Consider the following 17,319-nt stretch of genomic DNA (forward strand, 5'->3'; position numbering starts at 1 on the left):
TGAGGATGAAGCGGTTCAGCTCATGCATGGATGGATGTTTCTGTTACAATTTACACATATTTACAATCACACATGTTGTCTTGTTATTTTTACAGATTTTTCTAAAAGTCCTTAATCAAATTCAAATGCCCTTTAATGCACCGCGTTGACGAATGTAAGAATGAAACATCTTGATGGACCGTCAAACTCCTAAATGTTAAAGTAAAAAAAAGAAAGGAAAAAAAACTGTTGCTTGATCCTTGAGTGAAATCTAGATTAAAACTTCTGTTAATGTTTTTTTTTCAAGTGGGAAAGCTGTGCATATGTACAATAACTTGACAACTAAACCTTAATACAAAATAGCTAACATAAATTAAAATTTAAAATAATGCCCAATTAATATTACTACAAATGATAATGGACTGACACAAAGCCTCTGTTGGATTTACATTTTTAAAAATTATGAACATTGGCCGCACGCATGAAAATCATGCTCCGCTAATAAAATGTAATTTTATCCGTGAAATACAACAGATTATTTTCTTCAGTGTACTAAATACTCCCTCTTTTGCCTTAATGGTATACTGATCGCTCTCTGTGCTGGGAGGGCAGCAAATTTATTGAAATGACCCCAGAAGACTGGGTAAACATGTCAAATTGACCAAAACTATCCAGAGCACAAGGAAGAAAAATAGAGAAGGGAAAATGGGAGAAAGATATGTGCAACAGCAAGTCACTTGCATACTTTGTTTGACAGAATCAGAATCATATTTATTGGTCAAGTATGGAAAAGACACATGAAATCTACCTTCAAAACTGCCATGGAATTAAGAAAGTTTTATGTGTTATATTTGAAACCATGTGACATGATGGTGGTCAACTGATTAGCACAGTGCAGAGGTGCAGGGTTCGATTCTGCCTCCGGGCTTCCTGTGTGGAGGTTGCATGTTCACCCGTACCTGTGGGGGTTTTCTCCAGGTACTCTGGTTTCCTCCCACATTCCCAAAAACATGCGTGGCAAGCTAATGGAAAGCTTTAAATTGTCCGGAGGTGTGAGTGTGAGTGGGAGCGTAAGCGTGGATGTTGTTCGTCTATGTGTGCCCCGCGATTGGCTGGCAGCCAGTTCAGGGTGTACCCCGCCTACTGCCCGAAGACAGCTGGGATAGGCTCCAGCACGCCCGCAACCCTTGTGAGGATAAGCAGATTAAAAAAATGGTTGGAAGGATGGATGGATTGTAATAGTATGTAAATCGTCAATGAAGGGTGGGGGCGCCATATAGAATCTTGCCTTGGGTGACACGTTGGTGAGGGCCTGACTGTAAGTTTGAAGCTTTGGATTTGCCTCAGCAATGCTGATTCTACAACTTTCTAAGGTTATTTGAAATTCCTGGTTCCTTCAGAAAACATTATGCATTTCTGTCCACGATTGTATTCGGTATACACTATCTCAGAAATACTGTTCCATGAATATAGAAGCACCCCAAATAATGCATTAGCTTGCTCTGGCACCGCAGGGATGGGAGTAGCTTCCTGTATGCTACTGTTGTTGCTCAGCTTTACACTGACGCTCAATGACAAGCATCGCAATTGAATAGGAGAAGGTTGTATTACAGTGTTTATATGTGATTATGCTTGCAAGGTGTTACAATAACACATTTATACACTGACTCCTGCATGGACGTAGTGTCACGTCGTCGTTAGCACACAGCAAGGGGTGCAGAAGCAGAAAAATAGAGGGTCGGGAGGGGGACAAAATAAAAGCAGCCCTGAGCCAGGGGAAAGCCCGTCAAGTGATGTCATGGTTTTGGGAGCTGAAGGGCAGCATTCCGAACTTCATTAGGAAATCTCACCGTCGCTCACTTACCGATATGCCCGCACTCTACTCACACTATGATTGCTAGGTTTACTGAATGTGAACGTGAAGATCCCCAAATTTCGCCATCAGTTTTGCGGTAGGAAAAAAACGCAAATACAAAAGCGGCTGAAGTGGTGTCTTTTTTCGGGAGAATGCTACTCACGTGACTGAATTAAACCCGGTCAGTCTTTTGCGCCGTCCACTTGCTCTATGACAAACTGTGGGGTTCATCCTCCGGGCACCAGTGGCAGACCAGCTGTGACTCAGCCCGGAGGAGACGCACACCGAGGACCGCTACAATGTACTGTGCCGTTTTTTTTCTTTTAAGGATCGAGGGTGCTGCGAGGCACCGACGGTGGTTGTGGCGCCACTGTTTATCAAGTTACCAGAGTGAAGTCATTTTCCGCTCTAAACACGCGCCCATAAACTTCATTGAATCTCGTCTCCACGAAGAAAATAGACTGTGGAATTTTCCACCGTCTCAGCAGGTAACGTAAAAACTATGTAATGGCTGTGGTGTTACGCACGATCAAAATTTCACGGAATTGCAATATCAATGCGCTCACGTCGTTCTTTTATGTTGAAGGTTCACATTCATCGTTTCCGCCTATGAAGACGTGTGTTTTACAGTACACGTTATGCAGTCTGTTTTATTGTACAGTATTGTGTTTGACAGTTATTGATCCGATCTTTGTCATTCCTCCGTTCCTGGATTTAAGGCCACTGAAATAGTCTTCAGTTTAACCACAATCATATTTCTATTTGTCCTTAAATATAATGAAAAGAAACATATATCCCCGCCCATTTACAGGAACAGAGGGTCCTTGGTTTACAACAGTTCTGTTTTAACCCGAAATTGTACTTAAGTCAGAACCGTAGTCACTGGACATATGGTCATGTAGTATGAAAGTCATAATTAAAAAAAATATTAAATACACTTCTGTATGTGTTTTTCATGTAGGCCAACAGTAAATGTGGTAGTAACTCAGCATGCTTTCTTGTGCCACGTAATTTATGTATTCTTACTTTTTCATTGTGTGCTGTTTGGAACTTCAAAACATGTCAAAATGTCATTACTGTTGTAAGTCAAGAACTACTGGACAATACAGTGCTATTTTTGTCCATATTAGACATCTTCTTGGGGTGTGAATTATAGAAAGATGACAACTGAATAAAGGTTACAGTATTATACTTATAGTTTTACATTTCTTTTTGAGTCAGTTACACAAAATCAACCACATTAGGAAAAGGAAGCTGACAAGAATTGCACTGTGTGCTATGGCATGTGCCTGAGCTGCAAAGTAGGAGGGCCAAGACCTTACTGATCCAATATGGTGGAATATAAAATTAAATGGGGATACAAGGATGGATTTTTTTTTTTTTTTATGAGAAAAATATTTATATCCATTTCAATTTTATTGACAGGCAGTTATGTTTATTCTCTTCTGAAAAATCCATTTGCAGCGGACAAACAATGTGGCATGCTAAAAATCAAACCACAACTGTCTCAAAGAACTTCGCTTTGAAACCAGCAAGAGTTGCGGCAGCGACATCATCCAGCCACCCATTTTCAATACCGCTTGTCCTCATTAGGGTCATAGGTTATTGGAGTTTATGCCTGCTGACTTCATTGAAGATGCAGGAGGCATGTAAATCGGGATGTGGGAGTAAACAGAAGTACTCAGAGAAAACCCGAACAAGCACGGAGAAAACATACAGACATTTGAACCCGGGTCTCTTGGCTGTCAAGACAGATGTGCGATCACACCATGAAATCCAGCCATGCAATAAAACAAAATCAAAACAAAAAAATTCGAAAGAGTGATTTATCAAAGAGTGGTTTATTAAAAAGTGAGGAAACTAAAAATGATAAACAAAGTAAGTGGGCAGGCTAGATGGCAGACAGCAGTATGGAAGTGGAGGTTAAAAATAGATTTTGTAAAAAGATATGGTAACCCCAGCCTAGATCATAAGTACATAGCCATAAAGCCACCTGCTGGCCTGACACTGGGGAACAGGAAATGTCAATTAAGAATGGCAAAGCTCCTGCAGCTCATGGGCTGAAGAAAGGTGACTTGGCAGAGCTTTGCCAATCAAAACAAGTTAAGTGTTTCTATAATTACAGAGCTACTGAGTGTATTAGTGCAGCAAACTAATGGGGTGACGTTTAATCTTATGTACTGGAAGAAATTCACATGCAGTTCACTGAGTAGCGCATCATTTATCATACTGTTATGGCGTGCAATCTAACAATTGGATTAGATTCTCTCACTGAAGAGGAAAAAAAAATGCCCTTACAAATGCACATAGTGCAAAAGGAACACTCTTTTTTTTTTTTTTTTAACCAAAGGAGGCCTGGAATGACCATGACTATGTCTGCTGAATTGTAATTGTTGTTTCTTTTTAACAAAAGTGAAGACCACAGCCAGTTTCCTGTTTTCCCAGTTTATGAAACACTCAGCCCAAAAATATGTGAAAACGTCTGCATACACAGGAAAGTTGTATTTTCAAAGAACAATTTTCCAGTGACAAAATACTTTCCTTCAGGCTATAGGAGAGTCTTGTCTGGAACAACAAAGAAAGCCTGATCGCAATCCTGAACAGACACTGGCTACTTCTTTACTGCATTTCACAAAATAGTTTCTTGCACCAACCCATCTGAGAAATTGATTTGAGGGGAACTGTTTGGAAAAAGTCAGACACTTTCAAGTCACGTTGTTGAAGTTAGTCGACAGCTTGGAAAATGTCTTGGTTTCATGATATGGACAGTGCAAGTCCAAACCAAGTGTGCTCCGATCCATCGGCCACGTGCCAATTTTCATGGAAAAGTGCATGATTGCCGATCAAAGCGTTTAATCGTGGATCAATCACCCAAACTAGCCAATTGTTGTTATTCATTGTGTACGCTAACCATTTTTGCAGCAAATGCAAACAATTTACAATGATGTCATATTCTAATACAGAGAAATTAACATCATGACTTTACACCTTATAAATAACATGACTGTAAGTAATGCAATATGCTGTTACATCTGTAGACACTTAACTTTCACCGGCAATCCTCAAATCTGAACAAATAGCATTGAGCAATTTAGCTGGTTGTCAATATTTTACACAAAGTAACCTAATGTCACGGTTTGTTAAAAAAAATAAAACTAAAAAGTGTGACACAAATGTGCGCATTAAACAAGAGACACGTTAAACTGATGTTAGCCTAAAAACATATATGACAAGAATTAACGCCCTAATAACTTCACAAAAAACCCTAAGGATCAAGGATGTATGTTCTATATTGATAGCGCAAGTTTTGGGCAGCCCGGTGGGCCAGTGGTTAGCGCATCGACCTCACAGTGCAGTGGTACCGGGTTCAATTCCAGCTCCGGCCTCCCTGTATTTGCATGTTCTCCCCATGTCTGCGTGGGTTTTCTTCGGGTACTCCGGTTTCCTCCCAAAAAAATGCATAGCAGGCTGATTGAACATTCTAAATTGTCCCTAGGTGTGAGTGTGAGCGTGGATGGTTGTTTGTCTCTGTGTGCCCTGCGTTGGCTGGCAACCGGTTCAGAGTGTCCCCCGCCTACTGCCAGAAGATGGCTGGGATAGGCTCCAGCACACCCCGCGACCCTTGTGAGGATAAGTGGATCGGAAAATGGATGGATGGATGGAAATTTGGGCATTGAAATAAAATGACAATTTTGGCAGAATTGAGAAAACTAGGGCTTATTTTCAATGCACACGCATTGCCTTTCGCTTCAATGAGAAGGTCGGCACAAGCAGCTTGCATTAGCATCATCAGTTGATTGCCGCACAATTGGAGGGGGTCACTGTCTGGACATCACATCAAATTTCTTCTTTTTCTTCAAGTCATGTACGTCTTAAGTGGGTGCCATCCATTGTTCGGATAGAGAAACCATAGTTGAGAATTGGTTCAATGGTAACTATTCTGAAATGTTACTTGAAGCATTCTTGTTCCACATGAAACAAAGCCCACACTCATCCATATACACATGATCGAACACCACATATTGTATTGTATTATTTACAGCCATTTCCTTGTTCCTCGCTTTGAGCTTTTAGAAATTTGTAACATTACACATTACATACCATCTTGGAATGAAAGTACACCTTTTTTTAACACAACCTATAGGTACTGCTAAACATCTAGGTAACGTGACACATTTTCATTCATATTTATTGTACTCAAGTAATTCTTTGATTTAAAAAGGGGCAGTTCAAATTAATCACAATAGTTCAGGAATTAATCCGGATCCTCCAAACAAAAGTCATCCAAATGTACCACCAGCACCCATTACCATTACACTACCCATGTATTCATTCCCCAAGTCTACCGTCTGATAATAGTCAAGATAATATAGTTTTCTGGGCTTGCCCTACTCTAATAGTTGTGGCCCACGTGTTCATAAACAGATGGTGTAATTTCTGTCATTTATTTATAAACAGACAGAAGATATGCTAGGATTATCATGGGAGTGGTACGCTATGTCTTCATCTCACTGCAACCTAGGAATGTATAATTAAGGAAAATGGTGCCTGTCTAAACAACGGAAGGCTTTCATTACCGGATCAGGAAGTCCACACCAAGCAGCCTGCTTGGGTGCTCTACTTACTCCACAGTGGCAGCCACTGTCAAATGAGGGGAAATAACAAGAGGCTGAGACGAGGCCCTGATAGCTGAGGTAGCTGAGAAAAGATAAGGTTCAAGTGACGTGGTTTCCAGCTGGAGCGCTGTAAATGCAAACGCACAAGTAGCTGAAAAGTTTGCCTGGAGACGCAGAGGAATGAGATGCACATAAAAGAGGCCTAGTGTAACCTCTGGCATCAGGCGCTCCTGAGCGCCTTTCTAGCGTCAGAGTTTGACAGCTACTGCATTTAAAAGGACAACATTAACAAGCAGCAACAAAACTGCAGGCAGCCACTACTGAAAGCATTTTGAAATGTTTCACCACAATAATGAAAGGGACTACGTTTAAATTTTATAGGCGTTCTCTACAGGCGCTCTTTGTGAAGTTCCAATTACAAAGGCTCAATACAAAGTGGGAAACTAAAATGAGAGACAAAAAAACAACCCCATTATTGTTAGCCTGAGCAGCAGACCTAGCTCGTGCTGCTGTGTAACCAACAGCCAGTCTATTAAAAAGCAAACAGGGTGGAGGTTTACTGCTAGAAAAACAGTCACCTGTAAACTTTTTAATGACCATCCTCCTCCACTGTTGGTCTTTGCAACAAACTGGCTTATATTCAAAAAGAGGCTATTCAGTTTACCTAGGTGAGAAAAAAAACAATATTCAACTACACAAACCAAAGCTAAATTGCGTGAATGTTCAGGAGTGAAAGACTCTTTGAGGCCCTGTTATTGATGGAACAGAGGACCAATGTGTTTATAGTCCACTGCAAAAATGGAAGGAAGACATGATGTTAAGTTGTAGTCCTATCCATTTTCGATATAGCTCATCACTCTTGTACACCCTGGACAGTGTATACATATTGACAACATAGCAGGAACTGAACTGAGATATACCTGATAAACATGACGGTACTGTGCTGCGACGTAATAATAGGGGTGTTCACATGGCACACATTTGCATCGGTGATGCACCGATGTATTTTGTTGCAATATATCTTACACCGGTGTAAATTTTGTGGAGCGTTCACACATAAAAAGCTGCTTACTAAAGAGAAGCGTGTTCACTTGCGTTCACACAGCAGTTTCTGCGGCCGTGCAATACGATAATAAAACGGAAATAAAACATGCACATTCGTAACGTGTACTCCCTTTTCCCCGCCTTGTTTGTGACATATCGAAAAACCATGGTTTATACTTCTCCGGACAAATCAACGCTGTGGTCTATCAGACGCCGTAAAAGGATGAGAGAAGAGAGAAAGGAAAGATAACGGAAGTACAACAGAGAAGGAAAGCAACGCATTCAATACCTATATGTAATCTACTCTTCTCATGCGTGGCGAGTCTACCCCTGTAGTGTTCAAATGTTCCATTTTATATCGGTGCTGCCTCACAAACTAGCATTTATTCCGGAGTACATTTTTAAACCACCTCCTGAGTAGGGTTAAATTTGCTCCGGTTTAAGCTGTTTTCAGGGGCTACACCGGTCTAACTTTGTACGTGTGAACGCTCTACGGGGGCAGCCTCGGTGCTACACCGCAATAAAAGTTGCCGTGCGAACACCCCTATTATGGAGGAAAACTGTCCACATCCTTACCCAAGTTTAATGAGTTCTTCCTTGCTCAATGCTGTACGCCTACACATACTGCCAGTTAATCGTCAAAACGTCCATTCAGTCATGGTCGCGGAGAGCAATTTGTGAGTGGCAAATGATACCTGCACATGGTCTGTAGTCCCCTGTGGAGACGGTGCCTCCTGGGGGCATCATGCTCTTCATCCTCAAGGCTTCTTCAGGGTGGTTGAAGCGAAAAAAGGCTGACTGACCAAAACACAGCATACAGCCTAAAAAAAGAGCACATCACATTAGAATTCATTTAACTGGGACTTTTAGAAATCAAAGCAGGTTAGGCTGAACATGTAGAGTTTGTTATACACACAACACACATAAAAAGACAAGAAATTCACTGAGCACTCTGTAAAAGTGAGGACAAAATACACTTTGATTTGATCAGGGAGAAGCTGTTTTAATCAAAGCAAGGACAGAAGACATGAGATCATCAAACGACTGCATCACGGGTATTATTTCCAAAACTCTTGTGAAAAGCAAATACATACAATTTTAAATTCATATATAAATGTAAAAAAAAAAGAAAAGATCAGAAACATCCTCTGGCTACTCCCTCTCCCTAATGAGATCCCGCTGGTTTTCAAAGCTGAAGATATCGGATGCGCCTCACCACAACAAACCTCGCCTACAGCAAATGAACCCAATTACAAAGATAAGATGTAATTTCAGAAGTACTTTAGCTTCAGTAAATGTAAGTATCCTTTAGCTAATTTGGGGTTAGGAGGTAAAAGCAGTATCTATAACTGCCCTACTATTAACATTATGGCTGTCAGTAACCCCCCCCCCCGCCCCACACACACACACACACACACACCAACACACACACACACACACACACACACACACACACACACACTGTATTTTTATTGCTCACACAATGAATGCACATCAAGGGGCAAGGGTTAGCCTTGTGGAAATTAGCATTTTAATCTATAAAGTCATCTATTAGTCTCATTAAAATAACATTAAAAAAAACTTTGCTCATGTGGTAGAGTGGTTATCCTTGTAGTGGAAGGTCACAGGTAAAATTCCTAGTGTAATGTTTAAATAGAAAGTTAACTTTCCTACCCAAGCAATAACCTTCAAACAACATACATCATCATGTTTGTATATTGCATTAGCACTATGTAAGTCATTCATTAATGTATTCATTTTCAACACTGCTCATCCTGTAGTCAGTCACGCGGGGGTGCTTGAGGCAATCCCAGCTGACTTCGGGCAGAAGGCCGACTTCACTCTGCACTGATCGCCAGTCAGTCGCAGGGCACAACTATGGCATTCAAAAGTGGAAATGTACAATAGAAACAAAACCTACTTATATTAGTGACAAATATTGTTTCGTTATGGTGCCTCTATTTTACAATACAATACAATACAGTACATCCTGATTTATATCGCGCTTTCACAACAGCTGCAGCTGTAACAAAGCGCTTTACAAAACAGTTAACATAAAGTAAAATAATAAACACAGCACATAACATAAAAAACACGGACAGTCGTGCAATCTTAACCGCTTTTCCCTCATGTGCTTTTTTTTGAAGCACTTCTAAATGAAAGAGGACAGAATCCAAGTGTCCTTTCACCAGTGGATCAGAGACGTCATGCTCAATATGTGCATACGTCGGCTACAAGCTAAGTTTGAAAGTAAACAAGAAGCTGTAGCATCCATTTATGAAAAAAAGAGATTGGTTCACTTCTCCTGTCCCATGTAGATCCACTTCAATTCCAAGCGGCAACTCTCAGTTCCAAATACGCATCCGCGCTCCACACCGACACTCCTCTCTCCTCATCCTCAGCCCCACAAACGATCCATCCAGCCGCACCAACGCAGACTGTCCAGCAGCGCTGTCATCTCCGGTGAACAAAACGGGGCTGTGAAAAATGCTGCCCACTCCAGGCGCAAAAAACACAAGCCCAGGGGCTGTCCAGCACCGACAGTCAAATGGCGCCGACATTCCTCCCAATCAAAATCAGTGCTGGTTGCTGCCGAGAAGGCGCATCCACCAAGCACAGATTCTTCCCCTTTGATGAATGCCGTGGCCCAAAAAAAAACAAAAAAAAAAACGCTGAAAACGATCCACATCAGTCGGGTCCACACAACGTAACAAAAAACACCATGTGACAAAACAAAAGACAAAAACAACAAAAAAAACAAACAAAAAAAAAAACATGACAGTGATAGTAACAAAGAAAGTTTTGGTGTGATGAAAAACAGGATAAGAAGCATCCACTTCAGACATCAACAGTGACTCTTGACCATATCCTAAACTAGGATGCCTTCAGCAACTAAAATTGGCTACAAAAGACAATATACCTCCCTCAAGTGAGTGCAACCCTAAAGAAAACCGCACATATTGGACAAATGGGGAAATATAAATATATCAATTTTTTTTCAACTTTTTTGAAAAGAGGAAGATGCTTAACAGCAGATTTGCTATTGATGTCAAAACCATTGCGCATGCCATGTCCACTATAGACACATATGATGATTTAAAGCAAGTACTTCTTCACAACAGTAGTGCGAATAAAGAGTGTGTATGTGTCAGCCTTATCAGGCCTGCCTAAAACTGCAGTACACGGGCCAGCTCATGCCTATTCATCCCCATGGCTACACAATCTATCTCAAATGTTCCAAAGACATGACGCACGTAACTAATTCACTCCAATCATGGTCTACAATCTCCACGAGAGATAAGCATGTTTATTGCTTTCTCAATATAGGTCCATTATCTTGCAATGATGATGAGGTGAAAGGACTTCCTATTGGAGCATAGGTGTCAACAGACGGGGAAAGAGAGACTCTCCATCACGCTTGAGCACATTATACTGGGCATTTTTGAAATGTCATTTCTTTTCTCTTCTTTTTGGCTTTACATTTGATGGATTATAATTTTTAGAACTGTTCTGTTACAGAAAATGAAGAAGTCCGAACAACATTTTAAAGCCCTTATTCAACGGTACATGTGATTATAATACCCATATCATTTAGTATCTACTTTGAATTTCGTGAATTACGAAAACCACCTGAAAGGTATTGTTACAGTGAGTCCCAAAAAGGTTTTAGAAAGTCATCATGATCCAGCAGTGAGTAGAAATGCTATGGAGGTGGAATTGCTGCAAAATGTCAAAAAGCCACAATACTCAGTGCTCTATATTTTACGCATCCACAATGTATTGTGCCGTACATGCAAAATGTCCCATGTGAAAGCTGAACATATTTGGGTGGCCTTGGAGTAGCATTTACAAACGTTGTTGGCGGCGGGAAACTTCATTATGTACATGTTCACAATTTAAGAAAACAAATATTAGGCCCAGATCTCAGTTTAACGCAGTACAATTCCTCATGACTGTACAGCGCAATTACAATACTAACCCTTTCATGCATCCTGTAACCTGATAACACAATAAGCTGTCCACTGTAGTAACCTCTGTCCCTGAAAAGGTTAAACATGGTTTCAATTTTTTTTTCCTCACTTCACACACTACACACTTGGACTTGTTTGACTCGTACACATGTCACACTTTATACCCTTTTGAAGGATGATGAAGGTTTGAAAAAGCAAGTGGATTCAAAAAGATCTGCCCAAAGAAAAATGTGTCATCAACTAAAGTACCTGCACTCAAAGTGGTAAGCAGGGTATTTCGTTAGCCATTCAGTATACATCACCTACGACTAACAACAAGCTGAATTATTGGCAGTCTCTGGGTACTAATTAACGCTCATCAGTACTGCTGTTAGGAAGCAGACAAACATCTATCAACTTAGCATGATTGATTCTCCCTCTGTGATGGGAGCATCACATAACTGATCTGACTGTAATGAGACGATTGACATTCCAGTGAGTTGCGAGCTATGTAGCACACTCAAGAGAGGGACATAAATCATAGAGAGTTCTTCATTATAGAGCACTCAAACACATGTTGATGGTGAAACTGCGGTGGTTCATTTTGAAGACAGCGACCATTCAATGGCGGCGCTCGATGTAAAGATGAACAGGAAACAGACAATGAATGAATCAAGTACAGTTCTCAAAATTTCAACTGAATCATTTGCAAACATAAAAATACTTCTAAAACAGGGATATAAGCCAGGAATTTGTCTGAAGGTTATCGCAGCCGTTAAGATGATGAAAATACCGTCTGTTCAACTGTCGGGTGCCAGAATCCACCCACACACTGTGGGTGGTTCACTCCTTATCTCCGGTCCAGAAAAAAGTCAGACATGCCATTGCCAGACCAAACAGCCAGAGGCAGGGCAGCTTGTGAAGCCTAACCCTCACCTCACCTCAAAATACACTCCTTCTTTTTATTTTATGAGTCAAAGGAATTTATGCGAAAGACATCCAGGGGGATTAACTCTTATCACCCAGAGACATAAAATTGCTTTTGAATAGTTGTTCTTAAAGGGGAACTCAACCCAAAACTTTTTTTACAAGAATGTGTTTTATGCAGCCCCATTAGCCTCAACACGGCATTCTGATTAAATATTGTGTTTGTGGAATCTGAGTTCAGCAGTGGAATCCACCTATTTTTGTCCATCTTAGGGGGCGGCCATTTTGCCACTTGCTGTTGACTGAAGATGACCTCACAGTTGTTCAGGGCTCAGGCAACAACCAATCACGGCTTACCTGTTTTCTGAAGCTGAGCCATGATTGGTCATACCTCATTTAAAATGACAAAGAGGAAATGAGATTTCAAAGTAAAATCCTCTGTCTTAACATAACCATTGTACAGTATGTTTTCTTTGTACACTTTTTTGAGTCTGGTATGTCATTTGGAATAAGTTTTGCAAAATAAAGACATAAAAACCCAAGTAAATAGCAAAATCCACAAGCAGATTTAATGAGCAGGGTGTCAGTCAGTTTGAGAATGCCTCAGGATTAGTTCTCTTAAAAGCCGAGCTCAGCAAAACGAGATGCGGTAGGAAATGAAATCTGTTTAACCAACGAATTGTCTCCTGGCACTTTCCATCGGGAAAATTGACACGTTGCCATTTTAATAATTACACTCCACTATGTAATATCACGTCGGACTTGCACTATTGGGATTGGACAAGGAGGAGCATGAGTGGAGATGAGCGTGCACTGTGCATGCAATAAGATCCTACCCAGTAATTAAATGGATTGCCTGACCATTGTGGTGGAGAGCAATGTCTTCCTCAGCACTCCAGAAATGATTCATCGAATCTCCCGTGCCTTCATTGCAATGAGTGCATGCTGAATAAGTTTGAGTAGGATCTTTCACCACCACAATGTTCCATCGGTTTGTTTCAATCAACCGAAGCCAAATCATTTCTATGAAGAGCTTTCCATCGACTAAGTTTTCCACTTGACAGATCTCCAGGACTAAGGACACATATAGAGCAAAATTGTTGCCACAAAGGTCGATCCTCCCACAAGGACACTAAAACCCCACTCAAATAAAACTGCAGGAACATCTAAGTGTATTAAAGAATACACAAGGGCTGATTGAGTCAAGGTGAATACCCATTACCCATATATAGAACACACTAGTCAGCAAATTAAATATATGCTCTTTTTGCCTTTGAGGGGGACACTGTCGTGTATGACTCATTTCAGATGCAATTTTTCCCATGTACTCCGGTTTCCACCCGCATTCTAAAACATGCATGCAAGATTAATCGAACAGTCTATTGTCTATTGTCTTGTTGCAAAAATATATTGTAATTTGTGTAGAATGTTTAGGACGCGGCTGTTATCTTTGTGGAGTCTGTTGTATTACTACGCACAATGTGGTTTACCATATGCACACAGATCACACAAATTCGGTCATTTGACTGTCAAATTATACAATCACACATTCTGATGCAGCCACCAAACAATCAGTATATGGAACATTTTGCTGTATGACTATTCATAATAACACACAGAACTTAAAATACAGATCAATATGATGCCTTCGGCTTTGGGGCAGTAGGCAGGGTACACGCTGAACTGGTTGCCAGGCAATCGCAGGGCACACATAGACTAACAATCATCCGCGCTCACAATCACACCTAGAGACAATTTAGAGGGTTTCATTAACCTCCCATGCATGTTTTGGGAATTTGGGAGGAAATTAGAGTACCCGTAGAAAACCCACGCAGACATGGGGAGAACATGCAAACACAGGGAGGCCGGAGCCAGAATCAAACCTCTGCACTGTGAAGCAGACGTACTAACCAGTGAAACACCATGCCGCTGAAATAGTGCCATTCTGAAGAAGATATATAAATTACCAATTTCAGAATAGAATGGGTTTAACACTGCTAAAAATAAATACATACATACATACATACATACATACATACATACATACATACATACATACATACATACATACATACATACATACATACATACATAAACAATTGTTTCCTCAACTATTGATGGAATGTCAAAGCTTACATGACTACCCAGAGCAAGAATTTTTGCAGGCCACAAAGGCGTATGAGCGTTTGGGTCACTTTATGCCAAGATCTTCATGTGGCACTAAAAGAAGCAGCTGGATCAATTTGGACTGCGTCTGTGGACCAAACTTTCCATCGTCTCTCAAATAACATCTCTGTGTTCCAACCACTGGACCAATCTTTCCAGCACGTCAGCTCAGCCTCTAGAATATTTGCTTGAAAGATTAAATGTGAGGAAGCAGAGGTGGTTAGCAACGGAGGGTTTCACATTCTAGTACAATGAGCTCACGGCAAGTCAGGAGGGTCATCATAGTGTTATATGTGTATGCGATATTATATAAGGATACTGAAATCGTAAACCATGCAAGTCATTGCAGACTACAGGGCTTTGTAAAATGTCTCTGTGGCTTGCAGTCAGCCCCTGACTGTTGTCACAAGTTATTCCCTCTGCACCGTGCTGCCTGTCACATGCTGCAAAAACATTTCATCCGAGGCAAGCTCACTCCTTTTCTAAGAGATCCTTTTTTTAATCAGCTTCAACAACAGTCACCTCATGTCGATTGTCCAAGTCCTGCTAATGCTATCCTGGTATATCAGTTCACCAGAATTTCGTTAAAGGGGTCGAAAAAGAGCGATGTGGGTTGAATCAGTGTTCCATCCATTTAGTGCAGCGATGAGCTCACTGCAGTGATGCACACTCTGCATCTGTGGTTGTGACATTTACCGGTTGATCTATGTTCCAACCTTCACCGACAGTCACATGCTGTGGGTCATGACCAAAAAAAAAACCAAGATCACAGATACTAGCGGTCGAATTGGGGTTCGCCTTGCAGGTGACATGGCTCTCCCTTAGAGGGAGGGTGGGAAAGCAGAGCCGTTGCACCTAAACATTGAGAGGAGCCAAATGAAGTGAGTCAGGCATCTGGTTAGGATGCCTCTTGAACACCTTTCTAGTGAGCTGTTCCAGGCACGTTCACTGGGAAGAGCCCTCGGGGAAGACCCAAGACACCCTGGAGGCGTGTCACCCTGTGTGACACCCTGATAATTTTGTGGATGAGTGTAGCCCGCTGGAACTGTGAGTGGGTAAGCTGTGCCACTGCGAGAATGTTTACAGCCAACTTAAGTCATCGCCAAACGAAGCTGCTCCTCTCATTCCCTTTAAATGTGGAGCAACAGTCTCGATGGATACATGGCTGTATGGAAGAAGACAATGTGTAATCGCATCCATCCGTGATTGAGCTGAGCATTGCCATTGCTCTAGCAATGATATGGCAAGAGACACACTGAGCGGGTGTACAGAATGACCTGGTGATAACCATTAGCGACTTAAATATATCCACTGAGCTTAGTATCTGTCTTCCTGTGCCCCAATCAAATTCACCAGAATGGGTATTCGACCAGCAGTCTGTCTACCTTGCGGCAGTATTTATATATGGTCTGGGCAGCAGGGATGTGTCCGAGGACCGGCAACCCGAGGCCAAGGCCAAGGCCAAGGCCAAGGACTTGACTCCCAAGGCCGAGGCCAAGGCCAAGGAATTGACTTCCAAGGCCAAGGCCAAGGACCAAGGACTTGCTTCCGAGGCCAAGGCCAAGGACCAAAGACTGATTTTGAAACTGAGGCCTAGCCAAGGACATGTATAAAACAATGCTATCATACCACTTGGCAGGTCCTCATGATTATCAACACCCCTCCATCATAACCCTTAGCACTCCCTAACGCTTGAATGAAGTGATTTTATTCAAAGAGTAGAACAGTCAGGGTACATGTTATTTATACTGAGAAAAAGAAATAAAATCATATGATATACATTTATGAATTAATGTTTTAGTGCAGTAGTTTCTTAATATGAAGTAAATCAACACTCAACAGGCATGACATGGCAGGGAACACAAGTTGAGAAATGACTTTGCATAGAAGTCAATCACTGACTGCAGAAAAAGCGGTAATCTCTCAGTGATCATTTTACAGTTTACCTGCAGCGAGTCCCAGGGACTCACTGATCAGAAAAGTATGAGTCCCATTATGCATTGAGAGAGTCCCAAATTTCGAATTCCGAAATGGTCTACTTATTCAATTGCATATGATAATAACACAAACAACATATACATACAATTATAAACAAATGCTGCAAAAATTTAAATAATTCAGGAGCAGGCCTGAGGATTTCAGAAATTCATGGTAACCGTTTTTCGGTTCCGTCGGATTACCCAATGGGAAACCACAATAACTGATGTTGGGTTCCGTAAACGTTCATCATGGGAACCCATTTTTCTATTTTGACTGATATTGATAATCAAGAATTCTGAAAATCAAAAGTATAATGTTTCAAGGGTAAATGTTTGAAAACTATGCATTAAGAATGAACATTACATCAGCAGCTGTGTACTCCAGGTTTATTCCAAAAAATAAATGGATCAAAAACTGGTGTACTCATGAGGCATCATCAGAGTATTTTTTCCAATCTCACACTGCAAAGATTAATTGACTGGTAATAATTAATACAGGTAAGTGTTGATGTGGCTTGACATCCTCTTCCCAAGACGATGCATGTGTAATCTACGATCAATTTGACGAAAGAATTTAACACACGTCATCATTAGTTCTACCAACAGTTAACATTAGCATTACTACACCTTGTGACGAATGGTACCATGCTACAACCAGTAAATTATAGAATAACCAATACTGTTTCATTATATTTTTCACAGCGATTAGCCTACAAATCTAATGACCAATTTGCCTCGCAATCGTGCCTCGCGTCTCTATCTCGCTCTCGCGTTCTGTGCATCCATCCCAGGTGAGTTTAGTG

The 17,319-nt window shown here is 41.1% G+C and overlaps 1 protein-coding gene across 14 annotated transcripts in view; it reads right to left on the reverse strand.

Moving 5' to 3' along the window:
* The window catches only part of phldb1b (pleckstrin homology-like domain, family B, member 1b), a 114,122-nt gene that overhangs the window by 45,152 nt on the left and 51,651 nt on the right, over positions 1-17,319 (reverse strand). For all 14 annotated transcript variants that reach the window (XM_019861223.1, XM_019861232.1, XM_019861231.1 and 11 more), the window contains one exon: positions 8,190-8,315. In XM_019861223.1, coding sequence (XP_019716782.1) covers positions 8,190-8,315 — 126 coding nt within the window. The remainder of the gene's footprint in view (positions 1-8,189; positions 8,316-17,319) is intronic.

Source organism: Hippocampus comes, unplaced genomic scaffold (assembly GCF_001891065.2).
Source record: "Hippocampus comes isolate QL1 unplaced genomic scaffold, H_comes_QL1_v1.1 scaffold122, whole genome shotgun sequence".
Taxonomy (NCBI): Eukaryota; Metazoa; Chordata; class Actinopteri; order Syngnathiformes; family Syngnathidae; genus Hippocampus; species Hippocampus comes.